This window comes from Myiozetetes cayanensis, unplaced genomic scaffold, assembly GCF_022539395.1.
Source record: "Myiozetetes cayanensis isolate MyiCay16 unplaced genomic scaffold, myiCay2020 scf30, whole genome shotgun sequence".
Classification (NCBI taxonomy): domain Eukaryota; kingdom Metazoa; phylum Chordata; class Aves; order Passeriformes; family Tyrannidae; genus Myiozetetes; species Myiozetetes cayanensis.
In genome coordinates, this window is record NW_026087522.1 from 156,042 (window position 1) to 177,009 (window position 20,968).

At 47.0% G+C, this 20,968-nt stretch overlaps 1 protein-coding gene across 4 annotated transcripts in view; it reads left to right on the forward strand.

The window, feature by feature from the left end:
• Window positions 1–20,968, forward strand: part of SLC23A2 (solute carrier family 23 member 2) — a 53,242-nt gene that overhangs the window by 27,082 nt on the left and 5,192 nt on the right. For all 4 annotated transcript variants that reach the window (XR_007630115.1, XM_050325724.1, XM_050325726.1 and 1 more), the window contains exons 4-15: window positions 346–462; window positions 1,649–1,806; window positions 5,923–6,011; window positions 7,279–7,349; window positions 8,492–8,673; window positions 11,495–11,615; window positions 12,273–12,429; window positions 15,208–15,355; window positions 15,922–16,027; window positions 18,860–18,989; window positions 19,120–19,257; window positions 20,455–20,550. Coding sequence is in view for 3 of the 4 variants with exons in the window: in XM_050325724.1 (XP_050181681.1) it covers window positions 346–462; window positions 1,649–1,806; window positions 5,923–6,011; window positions 7,279–7,349; window positions 8,492–8,673; window positions 11,495–11,615; window positions 12,273–12,429; window positions 15,208–15,355; window positions 15,922–16,027; window positions 18,860–18,989; window positions 19,120–19,257; window positions 20,455–20,550 (1,513 nt within the window). In the remaining variant the exon portion in view is untranslated. The remainder of the gene's footprint in view (window positions 1–345; window positions 463–1,648; window positions 1,807–5,922; window positions 6,012–7,278; window positions 7,350–8,491; window positions 8,674–11,494; window positions 11,616–12,272; window positions 12,430–15,207; window positions 15,356–15,921; window positions 16,028–18,859; window positions 18,990–19,119; window positions 19,258–20,454; window positions 20,551–20,968) is intronic.

The following is a 20,968-nucleotide window of genomic DNA, read 5'->3' on the forward strand; positions in this document are numbered from 1 at the left end:
TGTTTGGTTGTTTGTTTGGGTTTTTTTAATAGTCTTGTGATGATTATGCCATTTTTGGGCACCTTTTGGCTGGCAGATCAGTTCTGTCATAAACCAGCAATTACAAATAAATCAGGGTGTAAATATAAGCAGGGGATGGCTGACAGCAGGGAACACGTGCAGTACAAACTCAGGAGCTCGTCAGAGGTAAAAGGCTTTAAAAATGTCACATATCAGCGTGTCACATGTTGGGGAGTGTTGTACCAGCCTTGGAGCATCAGAGAAACTGCCTGATGGTTCAGATTCCCTTTATTCATGCCAAGCAATAACCTGCTGTTGTCCTTTTGTGTCCCCCCCACCCCTCAGAGCTCCCTGGCAGAGACCCTGGACAGCAGTGGCAGTTTGGAGGCCCAGAGAACAGACATGATTTACACCATTGAAGATGTTCCTCCCTGGTACCTCTGCATATTTTTGGGCTTACAGGTGTGTTCCAAACTCTCCCTCTGCACCTTCTGAAGCTTGTTTAGTGTTTCCTGCCCAGTTCATTGCATTTGTGTGTGCGTCTGTGTGATAATTTTATTCTTCCCCCTCCCAGGTGTTTGAAGAAGGTGTTGAGAGGCTTCTTCTGAAGTTGGTCACACACTGAGATCACTGTGTTGATAAAGATCTGCATGAGCTTTCTGCTCCTGCATTTGTGAGATTCACTCAAATATTTAGTCTTGCAAGCAGCTGTTAGTAAATAAGTGAGCAAATGCTCAGTGGTGACCTTTAGAAGTGGCATCTCTGGAATCATAGATGGAGAGAGATGATGGTTTAGTCCTGAAATTTTGAATATATAACTGTTAGCAGTTATTTCAAGTCTTAAGAGCACCATCCTGGGCCTGGAAAGCAGAGCAGGAAACTTCTGTGCTCCTTGGAGAATCCTTGGAGTAAGAGCATGTGCTTCCTGCGGCGAGTAAGGAGCTGGACCCTACTTGTCCCTCAGTTGTGGGAAGCAGAACAGCTCCAGTTTCACCTCCTCCCTTTCTCCAGTGGCAATAATGTCTGTCCCACAGGAATGCTGGGAATTTGGTAATATCTGTAAAACACGTTGAGCTCTCCAAACAAATACATTCCAGAGCATCCTTTTGATTTTTCTGCCTTTCCTCAAGGACAGGCAGTTCTGGGGGGGGAATTCTATTTTTACTTGCTCTGCTCAATACGGGGAATTTGTTTGTTTGCTTTGCTTTGCTTTTAATGTGTTTGGGTTGGGAAGGAACTCACGAGTGCCTGGTTTGTGGTCCTTGGGAGCTCCTTTGCATCCTGCTTTGTGTGTGTCATTGGTGAGCAGGGGGGGCTTCTCACATGGGTGCAAGTGAATGGAGCTATTCCTGTGCTTTTCTCCGAGTTTGGAGGCTGTTTCCAGCACAGTTACCTGGATACCTCCTCCTCCTCAAGAGCAGCAGCCCTGCAGCTGTTTGAATAACCTGGTTTATCCTACAAAAAACAGGGATCATCAGCAGCGGGCGAGTGGTAGCTGGATGAAAACATTTGCAGAAGTACCTGAAGAAAAGCTTAAAGCAGGGGGTTGGAAATTCAAAAACCCGGTGCAAGGGAAAAGATGGTGATAAAAACTGAATGTATTTTTGAGCCCTGGGTGTGGAATTAACGGAGCTTTTGCCCCTGGCAGCACTACCTGACGTGTTTCAGCGGGACGATCGCCGTGCCCTTCCTGCTGGCCGATGCCATGTGCGTGGGCTTTGACCAGTGGGCCACCAGCCAGCTGATCGGGACCATTTTCTTCTGTGTGGGCATCACCACGTTGTTACAAACCACCTTTGGCTGCAGGTGAGCCCTGGGGCTTGGCTGGGTGGGGGGAGGGGGTGGTGGTAAGACGAGGCACGCCTTGGGGTGTCCCAGGATCCCAGAGGGAGCTTTCAGAGGATGAACATCATAGGTCAGATACAGGGCGAGCTTTGGAAAGCTGCTCCCAAAAAAAAGGTGGATCTGAAATAACAAAGGGCATTCCAAGGGTAAGAAAATACAGCAGGGAAACAGGAGAAGGAGGAGGGAGACTCATGAGAAGGCAGAAGTGTTTCTGGGGGAAAAGGAAAAATTCATACACCGTGGTAAAGAGGAACTAATTCGGGTGGTTTTATTTATCTGTTATGAGTTTCTTGAATGATATTTTGCTCTTTCCAATGTTAAGGTGGTTGTGATCAGTCGTGCACCAGATCACATCCTTGATCCTGTAAAGGGCTTGGCAAATTAAAAAGGTGGGGAAAGATGTTGAGGGTAACTTGTAATTCTCTGAGCTGAGCCTCTGTTACCTTCCAGTGCATCAGATAATTGGGTTTTATTCGTTAGTTGCTCTTGAGTTGCAGGTGAGGATCATTCCTGGAGTCAGGAGTACACACACACAAAGGTGTTGCCTTCCAGGGATGCCTTCACCTTTCCTTAGGAGGAAACCAGAACCCACTTGGCAAAGACTTGTATAAATCTGCTGTTGGCAAGGACAGGAGCTTGTGAGTTCTATTAACATGAAGATAAATCTTCTTTAAAACGCCGTGTTCCAGAGTGATCACTGCAGAGCTGTTGGATGTGTTTATTTAAACTTGGGGAATAACTAAAACCTGGGGAGTTACTTCTGCATCTTACTCAAGAGAAGAACCCAGGAGTGATAAGGAAAGCCAGGACCAAAGTGCATATTTAAGAGGGTTCCCTCAGATGCTTCCCCGAATGATTCGTGGGCCATTTAGGTCCATTCCAGAACAATTTTCTATTTTCCAACAGCAAGTGGCCAAACACCCCTCCCCATTTTCACAGATTTATCTGAGAACCAGGATTTTTGGGTGTCAGAGGTGTCTCAGGGGGTGCAGAAGCCAAGCCTGTGGTAGATCAGCCTTTCATCTAAAAATTTGCCAAATATTTCAGGTTTTCCAGTGTAGTCTATGACCGCTATTTTAGTTAACTTCGATTTGCTGTTTGTTCTTTTTCCTTAAAAAACCCCCAACCTTCCTTTTATTTTTCTTTTATATCTTACTCAACTCATGAGATCACTCCTCTGTTTTGAATAAAAAGTTCATTCTGATGACAAAACAACATAGTGAAAATTGTTGGAGTTGGAGAAAATTTCCTTTCCCCAATGTATTTTCTTAAAGCCAGGACTCCCCAGAGTTAATAATGACATTTTCAGCCCAGTTGGCTCTTTGTGCTGTAACCACAACCCCTCCAGTAGCTGAAGGAGCAGAGTTGTTCCCCTTGGATTTCCTGAAGTTTAAATCCTTCCAGTTGTGTTGGAAGTGCAAAGTTGTGGATGGAGCTCAGAGTGTGGGCTTTGTTTTCCTCAACCCCTCCCAGCTTTCTTCCTCTGCCTCAGATTTATCAGAAAAGCTTAATTTTCATGTTTTCCTAAGACTTTATCTCCTCACATTTGTCATATTTCAGTTTCTCCCCCCCCCCGAACTAGTCTTGGCTCCTTACTACTTATGAGGACTTTAATTTTATTTTTAATTTCTTTTTATCTATTTTACTTTTTAAAATAATTACTTTAATTTTATTTTTAATTTCTTTATTACTTAATGAGTTATTTTGAGCTCTTTCAGAAATAGAGGGACTAAACTGATGGTCCCATCCTATTGAAATTCTCTGTTCCTTGTGTATAATCCCACCCCTGCCCTCCCTCCTGTTGGGATTTTCCCCTTTTCAGTGGCTCCCACTTGCACTGGAGTTACATTTTTTTATGTCCTTGAAGGCAATTGTGTTTGGGCCTTAAAATAACTTGTATTTAAGGAGCAAATCTCCACGCTTGGCTGTTTTATAACTGTTTACCATGTGATTGGGGGTTTATGTAAGGCTGGGAATGGGATATAGCAGCAAAGGCCTCTAAATGAGATTTTAAAGTATTCACTGGCAAGTCGTGTCAACTGCAAAGTATTTCAGCAAATAAAAAGGATTCAAAAGGTCAGATTCCGTGGTTTGAAGGTCCTTAAAGATGGATTTAGCTCAGTGCTGAGGCGGAGTTGTGGTCACTTTGGTACCCGGACTGGTTTTAGGAATTCCAGCTATTCCCCAGGTTGTGGGGTGAGCCAGGAGCCTTGGCAGGGACTGAGGGTAATTAGTGACTGAGACAATCAAACCCAGCTTTAATCCACCTCAGATTGCAGCCCTGTGGCTGTGCCCATCACTGCCTGAGCTTTCCTGCATCTGTGGGACGTGTTGGGATAACGAGACCTTTCCAGGTGACTTTAACTCCATAAACCCCCCTGTCTTCACAGGGGCTGCTGCCAGAACTGAGCAACTCCATCATTTAATGGTGAAATTAAAATGATATCCCACTCATCAGCTTTAGGACTTCAGGCTTTTGGGGCTGTAACTGACTGGCAGTGGGTGCCTGGCTTAACATCCAGAAGTCACATTCCAAACTGGAGCTGTCTCTTCAGAAGGAGACGGATCTTGGTTGGCTGATTTTGAGTAATAAGGGTAAAAAAATTAAAAAATAAAATACCTTTTTTATCCCCCTCTGTTTAGGAAAAAACCCCAACATTATTTTGAGCCTGCTGGTCCTTTTGGAACTGTGTCTTGTAAAGGTTGAGCAGGACGTGCTGAGATCTGATTATTCAGGATATTTAATATGATACAGAACAATCTGGACCCAGGTCTTCAGTACAGCTGAGTTCATCACTGGAGAATGTGTTTGCAAAGTGTATTTACAAGCTCTCTGGAGGGACAGAGGGCTGTGTAGGTGGGATGGAGCAGTAACAGCTTGTCTCAGGTGTTGCAGATCTTGCCATGGGCACCAGCCAGCTCAGTTTGCTTAATGAACCTGCAAAATAAGGTGAATCATTCACTGGGCTGCCAACCGTGTCTTCCCAGAGATGAAAGTGGGATTTGTGCTCGGAGGGACTCCCAGGGGGAATTGCATCCAGTCAGCCGTGCTTGGGTGGCTCGTGTGGTGTATGAAGGTGGAGTTCCTGATGCAGTTTTCGGTGGGTTTTTAGGGTGCCCGAGGCCCAAAGTGCCTCCCAGTGGTGCTCCAACTCCTGCCTGTGAGCTTAACAACTGTTAGGAACATGCTCCTGGTTTGATCTTTTCTGTGTTCGGTGTGTACAGCGCTTTTTGCACATATTTTTCCTCCATTGAGCCTTTTCTGATCTTGGTGTGACAGTGCTGCAGTTCTGTCTCCTGTCCCTGGGGTTTGCCCTCCATCGAGGAGCTGGGAAAGCCACAACGTGGAGCAGTCCAGGGGCAATTTCCACGTGTTCCACTTTGAGATCTGCCATTAAAGGGAATCTTAACTGCAATTATTGTCAGTATTTATAGAATAGTTCAAAGTGCACCTCATCTGTAATTAAGTAACATCTGCATATTTATGTTACACAACCTGCAGTGAGGTCAGCAAACACGTAGCTGGTGCTGGCAGGTGCTCTTTAGATCTTAAATCTTTTGGGAAGTATGACCAACCAATGCTAAGAATGTCATCTCGAAATTCTTGCAGCGTTTGTTATTTGTTGGTGGGAAGCACCTTGGAACATCTAATCTGCTTTTTATCGGCCCCACACGCGTTATTTACACACGCGCTCCAGAGCGAGTGACTGTGCTGGCAGTCACGCAGATGGGGGGGCACTGAGCCTGCAGGCTGCCCCTGCAGAGGGTTTGCCAGCTGTGGTGGGCTGGTCAGAGCTGCTGTTCAGCAGTCTGGGGGGTGTTCACCCCAGGACCTGGATCTGAGTCAACCCCTGACACCAGCCTGGAATTGCCCGGTGCAGATTGGGGGAGAGCTTGGGCGGGTGCTGTTGGTTCCTCTGGCTTGGGAAGTCTGAGCATGGGCTTTGTTTGATGAGGAATTTCACATTTCTCACTGTTCTAACTCACTGAGGGCTGATCTGGGGCTCGGTGACCACCCCCCTGCAGCGGGGCAGGGACACCCCCCAATGTCACCCTCTCTCCTTTCCCTCCCACCAGGTTACCCCTGTTCCAAGCCAGTGCTTTTGCATTCTTAGCACCTGCCAGAGCAATACTCTCTCTGGAGAAGTGGAAGTGTAATAATACAGGTAATTGTCATTTGTGCTTGTTCAGGGCTAAGTGGCACAGATGGCCCAGACCTTTGAAAGTGCAACAGCCAAACCTTCTGAGGGGGGAAACTGGAAGTGCTGGGGAGGGAGTAGGAAAAATCTCCCCTTTTGCGATGTTAAAATTCTGTGCCTTGGAAAAAGATTCCTAAAAATGTCCTTGTGGAGTTCTGTTTCTGGGGGAGTTTTTAATATTAAAAAAACCCAACGTTGTCAAAAGGAATCCAACAGCAGCACAAAGTAATTCTTCTGTTACATTTACATTCTGTAAATGTTCCTTTCCCAATATTTGGAAATAGCAAGTTCAGTCGAATCCTTTGAAGTTGAGTAGGAGGAAGTCTGATGTTCAGCATCACCTCAAGACCAGGATTTTTCCCTGTTTAAGTCATACCTGACAGGTTTTGACAAGATTTGCATGTTCATTGGAGCTCTTCCTTTGCTAATGTCATCATCCTGAAAGGTTTTAACTTCAGAGGGGAAGTGTGCACTAAAGCTGCTTGGGCTGGGGGGTTTGGCTTTAAATTAGGTTAGAAACTGAAGTGGAAACTCCTCTGGCAGTTTTCTTTCTAATGGGGTGTGGTTATTCAGTAACAGGGCTGTGGGCAGTGGGAGGCAGCCCCATAAAGAATCAGGCTGCTTCTTTCTACCAGGGCTCCTTTGGATTCTTTAATAACTTAATTTATATTATTTATATGTTTAGCCATCTCTGTTGGTTCACATTCAAAATGTGCCAGTAGCTGACTACACATTTTGTCAAAAGAAAGTCCTGTCTGATAACCTTGGATGGCAGAGCCATTTTCCCACTAGCCCAGCTTTTCCAAAAGAGCTTTGCTGCATCTTCCTCCTGGACCTTTTTCACCTTCAAAAGATGCCAGTTGGGGTTGTTCCCACGGGTCAGTTCATTCAGTGGGTGACCTAAATTGGTGGAGCTGGAGTGTGTGATTCCAGCGTGCACTTGAGTAATTCTCCATTCATCTGTTTGTTGGAGTGGGAAGGGAATCCCTAATTGACCTTCCTTCCTGAAAGTTAGGATTTGTTCCCATTTTTGGTGCAATGGGTGGAGTGAGGGGTTGGTTCCTGGGGAGTGTGAGCCTGTTGCTGCTTCACCTGTAGCAGCCCTGCAGAGCTTGTTCTCCCTGTAAATCCAGGCTCATTTGGCAGGCCCAGCGTGAGGAGGGGTTTATTTCGTAGGAAGTGATGGCAGAGGAATAAATAAACCCCCTGTGTTTTCTTGTCTCCTCTCTGTAAGATGTAACAGTTACAAACGGGACAGCAGAGCTGCTGCACACTGAGCACATCTGGTACCCCCGGATCCGAGAGGTAATGTGGGAGTTGCCTTTAGCTGTCCCTCTGTCCGCTTTCCAGTTAAGTTTCTCACCCAAACATCTGTGTGTCCTCGTCTTTTAAGTTGGTAATTTCTTCTTTCACTGCAATTTCCATTTGAATATATCCCTTTGACTCATTCTCATGGAAGCCTTTCATCTTTCCAACCTGTTCGTTGCTGGACAGCAAATACCAGGAGTTAGTTACCACATTCCAAAAGATGTGCAGTGAAATGCTCAAGTGAGATGAAAAAACTCTTCTTGTGCCTCTGATTTGTGCTCACTGGCAGCAGTTCAGCTGCTGCCAGACCTGCTGCCTGGCTGGCCCTGTGCAGTGGGCTGGCCCCTGGAAGGTGAACCCACAGTTTAGCAAAGCTGGGTCATCCCCAAGAGCTTTTAAGTTGGAGACTCTCCTGATAAGATGTTGATTCTCCCAAGAGACTTGCAGAGCTCCCCCAAAGCCCTTCTCCACTCTCAGCCCTGCAGGGCCCAGGATGAGGGTTGTGCCACGCTGGAGTGGTAGATAGCCAGGTCCAAATGAGGGCGTGTGTCATGGAATTTATCTCCCATCCCGTTGCTTTGGGCTGCCAACTTTTTCTTAATTAAAAACAACCCCTCTCTCTTCCCCATGTTCAAACCATAGCTACATCCTGCCAAGAGCCCTGCAGCCAAGAGGGCTGACAGTCTCCTGAGAACCACAACGCTGCTCTAATCCAGCTTCTAAGGAGCACTTGTGACCAATGCAGACACACTCTGCCCCTAGGAGCTTTAGGAGCATCACCTCGTGGCGCACCAACCCTTGCCGTTCGATCTGAGAGCTTAAAGGTTAGCCTGGACCCCAGGTCTCCTGTCTGACAGTGTGATGTGATTTCCACACAGCTTCCAGACTGGCCCACTGGTCTGTTGTGTAATAGTTTTGTGGAGAAAAAAAAAAAAAAAAAAAAAAAGTGTTATGCTTAAGCAATAAATCACTTAAAACATAATGAGCTGTTTTATGACGAAAAATTTGCTGAGTTCTTCTGTGTCACTGAATTCTTTTTTTTTTACGTGCGCTTTGTAATCCAGAGCAGAAAAAGAAAGGCTTTGGCTTTGCCTGTCAGAGGGGACTGAGGTGGCTCTTTGCCCTTGTTGTGTGTTCAGATCCAAGGTGCCATCATCATGTCCTCCCTGATCGAGGTGGTGATCGGACTGCTCGGCCTGCCCGGCGCCCTCCTGCGCTACATCGGCCCCCTGACCATCACCCCCACCGTGGCCCTCATCGGCCTCTCCGGCTTCCAGGCTGCTGGGGAGAGAGCTGGGAAGCACTGGGGCATTGCCATGCTGTAAGTACTGCTGGGGGGGTGCTCTGCCTCAGGCCAGAGGGGCCCAGTTGGTGAGTTGTCATGTAGGGAGTGCTGGGTGTCAGGGGAGAGCTGGGGTCAGCTCGACTGACAGAGGAGGCAGTGCAGGACTCCCAGCAGGCAGGAACACCCTGTGCAGGAACAGGGATGGGAGTGGGTCTGGGCAAGGTCAGCTGGCACTTTGGCAGTGACAGCAGCAACTCCAGAGAGTGGCCCAGAGAAGCTGTGACTGCCCCATCCCTGCAAGTGTCCAAGGCCAGGTTGGACAGGGCTTGGAGCAACCTGGGCTGGTGGAAGGTGTGGGGTGGAACTGGATGGGTTTTGAGGTCCCTCCCCACCCAAACCATTCCAGGGGTCTGTGTTTCTAAGACCTTGAGGAGGCAGGAAAGGACAAGCACTGAAAGTGAAGTGTGGAGAGCAGAATTTCCTATAGCCACGAGTTGGTCTGGGAGCCGCTGGCTGGACTGGATTCAGTGCTATGAGAAGGGATGATTTAGCAAAACACCAGAGAGATGAGTGAACCATCTGTATTTCTAGTTTTGTGTTGGTGCCAGCAGGCCAATCCCATTGGTGGCACCGGCCCCTTTGTCACTGGGACTGCTTTGCTTACCTGTGTGATGACAGGGAGCAGCAAATATGTCCATAAATGCCATCAGTGGGTGAGCCAGGAGTAGAGAGATTTCTATTTAGTGGACAAAAAGGCTTTTAGAGGGAATTTCAGGGCCTGGTGTGTGTGCCAGGGAAATTAAAGAACCGAGAGCAGTGGCATAAATAGCTGAGAAAAACGAGATGAAGACAAAAGCTTCCCATGAGCTGGCTAACCAGCCAAATAAGGCTGGAAAGCACATTTTAGGGAGAAGGGAACTGGCTGGAGCAGTTGCTGCAGTCAGTGTTGAGCACCCAACTGTGCTGGCTCTGGGAGGAAGGAATGCCTTGATGAGATCAGATTCTGATCTGACTAATCTGTTTGCACAGTTCTTTGAACATGCAAAGTATTCTGTAAGTGCAGCTTATGATTAAAAGGGCTCTTTAATTCCCTTTTATCTTGGATGGGAGCATCATGAATATTTTTGTAATTCTATTATGTTAAGCAGCTGATCCAGAGGAACGTTTTATTTGCCTGTAAAACAAATTCCCTGCAAGTTGGGACTCCCATGAAATGAATGATCTTGGGAGTTGGACATGGAGACATGTAATTAAACTTGACATTTTGCAGATGGAAAAAAAAAAAAACAACCAATCAATTTAGGAGCAGCATTTAAATATTACCCAGTCAATAAGTATTTCTGGCTTCTGGCAGAGCAAAAATGTGGGTTGTTGGAAACAACTCCCTGGCCTTGGAGAGCCTCTCGAAAAGTGACTGTGAGCTCTGCAAGGGCTCTTGAAACTGTGCTGAGATGATAGTCCTTCCTCCAGCATCACCTGTGGGAGAGCTGGGACCCTCTGCAGGTGCTCTTGGATAATATTCCCAGTTTTCTGACCTCTCTTGTTCTGCAGGGGCCAAGCTGCAGTAATTTAATCCTTAAACACACATCTCATGGTGATCTGTAAAAAGGGAAATTATTCCTGAGTTGGGCTTTTTCTCTGGGGAATAAAACTGTTTCTTTGGGGTTTGAGGATTTGGGGGCATTTTAGAGACTGGCAGGAAGCCCCTCTGCCATGGAGCCATTGTAACATTAATTGCAGTGATATAATAGTGTTATATTTTGTACAACTGTGTGCTGAATAAATCCAAACACAAAGCTACCTGTCCTCGGGGAGGGGAGCCCACCTCTCCATAATGGACTTTGGGAGAGATGCCAAAGTGTTCCCTGCAAGGAAAAGGTGCCTTTCATTCCACAGTGGGGGCTGAAAATGCCCCTCCTTGTGCTCTGTGAGGAAGAATAAAGCTGGTTTGTGTGTGACACTGAATCTGAGCTGGGACAGGGAAGGGAGAGAGGTTGAAAATCCGCTTTCTTTTTTTTTTTTTTTTTTTTTTTCTCCCCAAAGTCAGCTGATAAAAACATAATCTCAGATTTCAGGGAAGCTTTGCTTCTTCAAACAGCTCAGTCTTTGTGAGGCCTTTTCAGAGCAGAGCTGGGGTTGGCTCCTTCAGGAACGAGCAACGTGCCCTGGCTTCTTATTTTAGCTGTAAAAATGGATTTTTAACATGTAGAGGAGCTTGGCAGTTTCACTGAGGGGGGAAATGCATCATAATTAAGCATCTAAAAGTGGTGAACTGCAGTTGCATCAAATCTTGGGGTTTGGGGCTCTGTTTTGCTGCTTTTGCAGCTGTTTAGATGAAAACACAAAACAAACAAACAAAAAAAGGGATTCTCAAGAATAGAAGAAATAATTTCCCTCATAGAGATTTTTCAAGTGCTTTTGAGTTTTATGCAAATTTTGAGATGTAAAGATTACTGTATACAGGCCTTCAGTTCTCCTTGTTTTTCAGCAAGTTTTGGTCCTCATACTCAGAGCAGACCTGGAGCACAGGTCAAGTTTGGGAGGAAAAAAAGCAGGAACTCAGAGCAGGAATGGCTGGAAATCTCCCCTCAGCCCAGATGCTTTTCCTGGTTCATCTACCTGTTTGCTGCTGGCTGTTTCTGCAGCACTTCAGAATCCAAATTGTGTTGTTTTGGCCTTCTGTGGAATAATAATTTATTTAAAATTATGTCCCCTTGTCTCGTGCTAAATTGAAGGTGCACATTTATGTCATGTGCCTGAAGAACCTGAACAGGTTGGTGCTGGGAGGGCTTTATAATATATTGGTGCTAATAACATGTCTTTTTTGTCCCACCCTCCTCCCCCTTTTTTTTCTCAGGACTATTTTCCTGGTGTTGTTGTTCTCTCAGTATGCCAGAAACGTCAAATTCCCCTTACCCATTTACAAATCCAAGAAAGGATGGACAGCATACAGGCTGCAGCTTTTCAAGATGTTCCCTGTGAGTCCTTCAACTTGTTCTTCACTTGGCAAGGAAAACCCTGATTTGTGTTTCAGGGTTTTTTTTTTTCCTCTCTTGGTTTTGATTTTTCTTAATAATACAATAGATCACAAAGGTGAGGTAAAAGCTGAAATGGGTTTATTGGAAACTTAAGTGGCTCTTTGGCCACAGGAAATGTTCTCATTGCCAGATCCCCTTCTGATGTGTGATGTGGGGGTTGTTGGAGTGATGAAGATCATGGAGGGGAGGGAAGAGGGAGAGAAGAAGGGGTGTTTATGGATGCAGGGAAAGCCTAAACTGAGCCCTCCAAAAAGGGATGGTGAGATCGTTATCGTCTCGTTTTACCAGAGCCATTCTCAGTTCCCCCATGAAAGGCTTCTTTTCATTCCTCTGGTAAAACTGAGACTAATTCCCCAGTTTGTTAAAGTGCCCACTTGGAGACTTTCCCATTTGTTAAGGAGAGAAGAGACTTGCTCTGATTCCAGAGCTTTTGTAACAGCACCTTCCTCGGGGGAAACACCCAAAGGATGTGTTACAGCCTTCCCTGCTTGTTCAGACCCCAAACCCCACCCAGCTCCACGTGGAACAGCAACTGTGGGCTGATTACTGGGGCCTCCGAGGGTCGGTTTTAACAGCTTGACTTGTCCCCTGCCCCAGATCATCCTGGCCATCCTGGTGTCGTGGCTGCTCTGCTTCATCTTCACGGTGACCGACGTGTTCCCCCCGGACAACTCCAAGTACGGGTTCTACGCGCGCACGGACGCTCGCCGGGGGGTGCTGCTGGTGGCCCCCTGGTTCAAGGTCCCCTATCCCTGTAAGTTGGGCTGCCCTGAGGGGCAATTTTCCCAGTAATACCCCCATTTTTTACAGTAATGCCCCTGTGAGTGTCAGTTCTCCTGTTACGAAAGTGTCGCTGTTCCGCTCTCGGTGATAAATCCCGGGGAACTTCAGCAACAGTTGTGGATGGGCTGTGCCTGGAATTGTCCAAGGCCAGGTTGGAGCATCCTGGTTCTGTGGAAGGTGTCCCTGCCCATGGCAGGGGGTGGCACTGGGTGATCTCCAAGGTCTCTTCCCACCCAAACCATTCCATGTCCTTGCCCATCTCTGGCAGCTCCAGCTCCGTCCCACCAGCAGCACTGGGGGGTCTCAGCCCCTCCTCAGCTCCAGCCCAGAGGCAGCTGAAAGACTTGGCTTTAACCTGGCACTGTGATGGATTTCAACTGGCAGGGAGTGGGGGGAGATGGGATTTTGGGAAGGGATTCTTCCCTGGGAGGGTGGGGAGGGGCTGGCACAGATTGCCCAGAGAAGACCTGAGAGCCCCTTCCAGGGCCTGAGGGGGCTCCAAGAGCTGGAGAGGGACTGGGGACAAGGGATGGAGGGACAGGACACAGGGGATGGCTTCCCACTGCCAGAGGGGAGGGCTAGATGGGATATTGGGAAGGAATTTTTGGCTGTAAGAGTGTTGAGGGGCTGGAAATGGCATTCCCAGAGAAGCTGTGGCTGCCCCTGAATCCCTGGGAGTGTCCAAGGCCAGGCTGGAGCAACCTGGGCTAATGGAAGGTGTCCCTGCCCATGGCAGGGGGTGGAACTGTTGATCACTGAGGTCCCTTCCCACCCAGACCATTCCATGATTCCAGCATGCACTGATCTAACAACAGCCATGGGGGGGCTGATGGTTTTTTCTCATTTTCCCCTTTCATTGATACTTTGAAGTCTCACCCAAGAAAGGCTTAGTTTCTGACACTGGAATTTGGAGGAGGCACTTGCAGGGTTTATCTGGGCAACTCTTGACTCCTGATAACATTTTGTGACTTCCCATCAAAGGTGGATTTGCAGTCCTTGCTGCTCAGCCCTTGGCAGTGCTGTTGGGGTTATGCAACCACAAGGCCGTGTTGTTTCAGCTCCTGTAGAGCCACTGCAGTCGTTGAGTCCTCGTCTAAAGAATCACTGTTGTGTGGAGGTTTTCCCAGCCTCCTGCACTTCCCTGCCCCAAACACACCCATCCCTGAACTGGCACAACTGTTAATGCCGTAAAAATGTCCTGACTTGCCAGAGTGGGGTTGGAATTGGGCCGATGGGCAAGTCAGAGAATGCCAGTCCCTGCTTATCAAAGGGCAGTGAAGGTATTTACAAGGGAACACCAAACACTTCATACAGCAGTTTGGGTACCTGTATTCTTTTGTTGGCCATCTCTGAGTTTAGAGCTGTTAAAGGCTGGTTTTATGGCACGAGATAGAGTTATGCAACTGGTTCACCTTGTGCTGCTCAGAAATGAAGGGGTAATAAGACAATAAAATGATATCAATTGTTAGGAGTTTCACTCCACTGTCATGAGGCTTCCTCGTGGTTTCCCAGAGGCTTTGGGTTCTGATTAGTTCTTAAAAGAAACCACTTCTAAAGCAGAAGATGAAGAATGGAAGCTTTTGGGAAAGAAGAGGAGGAAAACTTGTCCACCCTGATTAGACCTCTCCTATTCGTGAAGTTCATTCACTGTTGTGTGATTTCAAGCTCCTTTTGTTGCGAGAGGCTCATCTATTTCAAAGAGATAAAAGCATCAAGGCAATTGCTGTGGAAAACCTGCCAGGCTTTTCTGCAGGCTTAAATTAATCTTATTTTCTCTACTACAGAAGTTTGGAGAGGGGAGGTGTTTGTGCAGTGATCAGAGCTGGTTGTGGCCCGGCCTGTTTGATAACCAAAACTCACAACCAAAGCCTGAGTTTTTGGAGCAATAATAATTAAGTGGCATCTGCCTCACTGACCAGAATTGTTTTCCCACAAGCTGTAGCTCAAATTCCTGCCTTCTGAACAGGAGGAATTTTTTTTTTTTTTTTTTGGTGGGGTTTTGTGGTTCTTTGGGATTTTTCCAAGCGGGATCAAAGTAAGTTGGTTTGGCGGATTTTCCTTCACTTCTTTCATCTACTTGGACTTGCCAGGTTGTGTTTGAGTTGAGGAGAGTTTGTTGTTTCCATTAAAGATGAATAAGTAGTGTGGCCACAGGGCCAGGGCAGGGACTGTCCCCTGTGCTGGCACTGCTGAGGCACCACCCAGAATCCTGGGACAGTTCTGAGCCCCTCAAAACCAGGAGGACATGGAGGGGCTGGAGTGTGTGCAGGGAAGGGAACGGAGATGGGGAAGGATCTGGAGCAGCAAGAGCAGCTGAGGGAGCTGGGGGGGCTCAGCCTGGAGAAAAGGAGGCTCAGGGAGGACCTCCTGGCTCTGCAATCCCTGACAGGAGGGGGGAGCTGGGGGGGGGTCGGGCTCTGCTCCCAGGGAACAGGGACAGGAGGAGAGGGAACGGCCTCCAGCTGTGCCAGGGGAGGGTCAGGTTGGATACTGGGGAAATTCCTTCCTGGAAAGGGCTGTCCAGCCCTGAGCAGGGGTGGAGTCCCCATCCCTGGGGGGGTTTAACAGCCTTGTGGATGTGGCACTTGGGGACGTGGTCAGTGGTGGCCTTGGCAATGCTGGGGCAGCGGTTGGGCTTGACCATCTCAGGGATCCTTTCCAAGCCAAACAATTCCATGAAATCACTGTATTATTTGATAGCTGAATCGTTTGTGGGGCAGGGGAGATCTCAGTTGTGCTCTCCCCACAGTTCAGTGGGGGCTGCCCACCATCTCAGCCGCTGGGGTGATCGGGATGCTCAGCGCCGTCGTCGCCAGCATCATCGAGTCCATCGGCGACTACTACGCCTGTGCCCGGCTGTCCTGTGCTCCTCCTCCACCCATCCATGCAATAAACAGGTCAGTAAACCAGAAATGCTTGCAGTGTCTTCAGCCACGTGGGGTTTTATTTGCTTTCTCCCCCTTGGGGTAGGACGGGAATGTGCTCCGAGAGGAAAGGTTGCAGTTTGGTCGAAGGCGAGGGCCAAGGAGCTGAAATACAAGATGCAGGTGGCATGGGGGGATTATTTTGTTGCAAATGGAGCGTTGGAATCCCAGTCTTGGCCTTGCTGGAGTCTGTGGAAGTTGACAGCATGGTTTCCATAGGGACTGAATTCTAAATCAGGTCTGGAATTGGGCTGGTTTGTCAAATTCACCTGAAATGCAGCTGGAGAAATAAAGAGCAGCGCTCAAGTTGGACTTGAATTATGTCCTAATTTCCTCAGTTTAGGAGTGTGGGTATCTAAGACTCAGCAAACAGAACTCAGATGGGTTTTCCAGGTTTGTTGGAGCTGGAAACATGAATTGCAATCATTCCATAACGGGACAGATGCCCTGACAGCCCCCCTGTAACCCTGAGCCTCAAAACTCTGGAGGAGTCTGTGCTCACCAAGCTGACTCTTGGCTTCTCTTTGTGGTTTTTACAGGGGGATTTTTATCGAGGGTCTCTCCTGTGTTCTGGATGGAGTTTTTGGGACAGGGAATGGATCCACCTCTTCCAGCCCTAACATTGGTGTCTTGGGCATCACAAAGGTATGTGCTTTACCTTCAGCTCTCCTCGGGTGTATTCCTTATGTTTGTGTTCCACAGCATGATCCTCTTCCAGGAGGTCATTCCTGAACTCACCTGCCTGTCTGTGCCAGCTGTTCCCTGGTGGAAATGCATTATTCTACATCAGGGCCTCAAAAATCCTTTTATTCAGAGTGAAAGGCAGACAGAACCTGCAGAAAGCAGGTGCTACCAGATAAACTGCCCCTTGGAAAACCAAGGCAGCATTCCAGGGCTCTGGGGTGGTTTGAGTGAGGCATAAACACTGTGAACTGTGTGGAAATCGGTACTTTTTGGATGTCTTGGCTCTGAAGGCATCAGTAGGGAAGTGACTGTTTTTTAAGCCTCACTTGAACACAGTAAAGTGCAATTTGTGGTCCTTGGGCTTTATCTACGTCCGTACCAGGACCTTCCACTGACTCAGAGGCTGCACCCAAGGTAATTTGAGAGTTAAATGTACCCTAAGTGTTTGTTTTTGAGGCACTGATTAGGGGGTTATGTATTTCTGGGGTGTTACTCAACAAGATATATTGAGGAATCCCTTTGTTCACGTGTGGGATTGGTTGAGTGCCTTGAACTGAGAGGCCTTGGGCTGCAGAGAGATTTGCTTGATGCTGTTCATTTAACCTTGTTAAGAAATACCAGCAACATTGGTAGGGGTAATTTATGTTGTGAATTGGTACATCTTGTTGTGTGTTTTGCATGGAAGCCATAAATCCTTCGTGCACACGGGGTGGAAAATGTGTGTTCTGTGCTTGCAATAACTCATCCCTCTGACCTAATCCAATATAAGTGATGTATTTATCTTCATCCATGTGTGTATCATCTACCACCATTTGTTTGCTGCACAAAGGATTATTCTGTTGGGTTTGGGGTGAAATACAACACTAACAGCACCATCTGCTGTCTGTACCAGTTGCCATTCAGCTGCTGATGGAAATTTCCTAGGCGAAATTTTAGTCAGAAAAAAAATCCCTGAAGAAAGGTTTTATTCTGTTCTGCTTCCTTTCTGGTGTTAGTCATGGGGGTTGCTATGAATTAACAACCCTTTTTTATTAACAGCCCACAGAAATGAGTGGGCATTTTGCTCTGGGACAGTGAAAAATGAATGTCTGATGGCAGCTGAAGCAGGGCTGGCCACAGTTGGTCTGTTCAGAGCACGTGGTGGAGGAGTGAATGTGCCTTACCCAGAGTGGCACAGCTGGATGGCTCTGCTCCAGTGGTTCCTCTTGCTTTCCTGCCTGCACACTCATTCCTAAAATCCTAACAGTATTTCAGCTTCATTTCTGCCCAGATAGATTCTTGGCGTGTGGATACTTTGCTGTTTATTTGGGAGGGCAAAATCCTTAGGTGCTGCATCATCCTGGTGATCCCATTGCATCATTCCAAAAGGCATTTACCCTCCTTGAAATTGGTATAGAATTACACTCAGAACTTAAATTTGAGGCTCCAACTGAGTGTTAATAGTGCACAACCTCTGAGCTGGTCTGTGAGTTTTATTTGATGAGTGGAGCATCCGTGAGCTCTGATGTGTTGGGGCTGCAGTCTGGGCAGCTCATGCCACGGTGGGGGTGGTGAACTGGAGGCACCAGGTCCCATCCCATGCGCTCCCAAACAATCACCTGAAGTGTGTGTGCTGGGAATAAATATGCAGGCAGAGGTAAATTGCTGCCCAGGATGTTTTCAGTAGCTTTCCAGAGGAGCTTAATTTGTTTGCCTTGCAGTGATTGAGCATTTGCATAAATAAGTGTCACCAGCGTGTGGGTCTCTAAAGGATTTGCCTCTTTCATGCAGGAAGATAATTTTTGAGCAAGATATTGGTGTTGTTTTATTTTAGAGCAAGATATTTGTGGCCCTGAGAAAATTAATGTCTTCGTAAAGTAGAGAAAGATGCAAGTTAAACTCTGTTGTGATTTTAGAGAACTCCCCAATTTGCTGCTGTAACTCCTGTTTGCAGGTGAACAATCCCACCTGAGAGCTCAGCAGTGAGGAAAGGGGGGAGAGAAGGGCCATTTTTCAGGCCTGCTCTATCTTTTGTTGCACATTTCACTCATTTAGCTCAGTCACACCTGGTCAACAAATTAGTATCTCCTTCCCTTTGAACCTGAATACTCTGTACAAGGAGACCTGCAAAGGGCTTTGCCAGAAACCACCTTACAGTGTAAAAGGGTTTTTTTTGTCCCTGGGGCACCTCTTCTGGCACTGGAACAGTGCCAGAAATATCAACTGTTCAGGTTTATCATCTAACACTGCATGGAGTTTGGATGCTTAAAATAAAACTGGGAAGGAAGTGCAGGCCCTTGGTTTCAGTGTCAGCACAGCCCTGATTTGCATGTGGAGTGAACTCAGTCCTGGGCTCAGAGGGGTTTTACAGAACCTTGTTAATCTTGGCTTAGAAATCCTCCTCCTCCTTCACCTCATCCATGCCTTCCTGTGTCAGAGGGCAGCAACACGTGGAATTTGTTTGTTCCATTTTCCATCTCTCCCAGGTGTGGTCTCTCTCTTCCTGCTTTCTCTCCTGCAGCTGGGCCTGCACCTCATGTCATGGGGCTTGTGCTGTAGCAGTTACACATGGTTTTAAAGCTGGCTTGGTGTTAACAAAACCCAAATTAAAGCAAGTTGTGGTTAGGCTGGAGCACAGCCCTGACACAGCTGGGCCACCTGGAGAGGCTCTGCAGCCTCTGAGCAGCGACAGAAACACGCAGGGAGCTTGAGAAGAAGTTTAATTGGAAAGGACAACAACAAAATAACCATCCAGGGGTGAAGTTGGACCAAGTGCAGACTTTTTCCAGTGTCTTTTTCCTTTTTTCCCTGCAGGTTGGGAGTCGCAGGGTGATCCAGTATGGAGCTGCCTTCATGCTGCTCCTCGGGATGGTGGGGAAGTTCAGTGCCCTCTTTGCATCCCTGCCCGACCCCGTGCTGGGGGCTCTCTTCTGCACCCTCTTTGGTAATATATGGACTTTGCTCCTCTTTTTCACTCTAATTCTGTGTTTATATGTGTTTTTCTATCTGTTTTTGAAGGAGAAGCCTATCTAAAAGCTGATATTTGTTTGTTTGTTTGTTTGTTTTTAATGTAGGGATGATTACGGCTGTGGGCCTGTCAAACCTCCAGTTCATTGATTTAAATTCCTCTCGGAATCTGTTTGTCCTTGGATTTTCCATTTTCTTCGGGCTTGTCCTCCCCAGTTATCTCAAACAGAACCCCCTGGTCACAGGTAGGTGTCCCTGCTCACCCCCACAAAACCTTCTTTTCCCTTCTTCTCACTTTGGGAAGTACAGACAGGTACAAGGAAATGGAAAGGTCAGGAAGAGAAAAAGCAAAGTATTTGGAGACAAGAATAGTGTAGATACAGATAAACTTTATATGTGTGTGTGTTTATATATATATTCTCTGTGGAGAACACGTATTTATGTTCTCAGAGGAGAATTAATTGGGATGTTGAGACCTGAATTAAATGTTTCAGTGGGACACAGCTGAAGTTTTCCTGCTTTCTCTTGGTGCTCCTCAGAGCAGTGAAATGAGGCAAATACCAGGAAAAAAGACAAAAATGGTGAATCTGAGACGTAAATGATGTTCAAAAACTAAGGGGAAACGCCGAGGTAGAGTTTGGGAGGGAGGGATTTTGGGGGGGGCTGTTGAATTTTTTTGTCACTGCAGACACAGATTCTGAATGGGAATTTTAATTTGAATGAACTCCAGGCTGTTAATCAAATTGTAGCTTTGGGGAATCCATGGGGAAGGTGTTCTGGTTCAGGATTCCCCTCTCAGCAGTGATGATGACATCCTGTGTCATCAGAGATGGGCTCTCTAAAGGAATACTTCACTGGTTTGGGTTGGTTTGGGGTGTTTCTGAAGGAAATATTAATTGACAGGTTTTAGCTGTCACTTTAGACCCAGATTTAGGGGCATATCTGTCCTACTTTAAGTGGTTCTCAAAGCAGATGGTTCAGGCAGAGGTGGGTGATGACACATTAGTAGAATGTTCCACCATGAACTGGTACTTTGAAGTCTTGCCCTTTTAAAAAGTAAAAGATTTATAAAAAGAGTTACTTCAATGCACACCATTTTACATTTTGGACATTTTTCCATTTTTATAGTTTTCTAATACTAAAATAGATATATATATATATAAATCAATAGTTTAACTGCAGTAGACTCTCAAATGGTGTTATGTGACATTTTTGTGAGCAGCTGAAAGTTCATGGGGTTACATTTTGGGGCAGAATGTCCCATGGGGGGGCTGTGTTAGGTGAAGGTTCTTCTGCATAAATTCCCACGTGTTTTCCAGAGTCCTGTTTAAACAAATCCCTCGCTGAACTCAGCAGCAAGTTGTCCTGTGTGTGCATCAGTGGGATGTGTATATACATGATAGAAATGCAGAAATGTCAGCATTTGTGCCTGTTCTTTGCAGGAATAGCAGGGATTGATCAAGTGCTGAACGTCCTTCTCACCACAGCCATGTTCGTCGGGGGCTGCGTCGCCTTTATCTTGGACAACACCATTCCAGGTCAGCACTTGTCCTTGTCCCAAGGCACAGCTGCCTTTCTGCAGTGACAGCAGCATTCCAGGGGGGCAGGGAGTCATCCTTGCCTCTGCTGTTCCCTCCTCACACCTGCAGGCCTGGCTTTCCCTGGGAACACCCGGAATCCTTTCCGGTCTCCGTCCTATAAACAGCTGAAAGAGCTGACCAAAACCAGGCCAAAACAGTCTGCAAAAGGCACATAAAGCTGGTTTTAAGATCCAAACCTGCTCCATTCAAGAGGAGAGACATTTTACCTCGACTTCCACTTGTAAAATTAAGCATTATATTTTTTTTCCCCTCTTCCTGCCTTTTTGAGGATCTTCCCAGAGCTCTGCTGAACGTGGTGCCTGAGCCTCGAGCTTTTCTCCCTTCTTGCAACCTCTGCTTTATTACTTGTGTATTC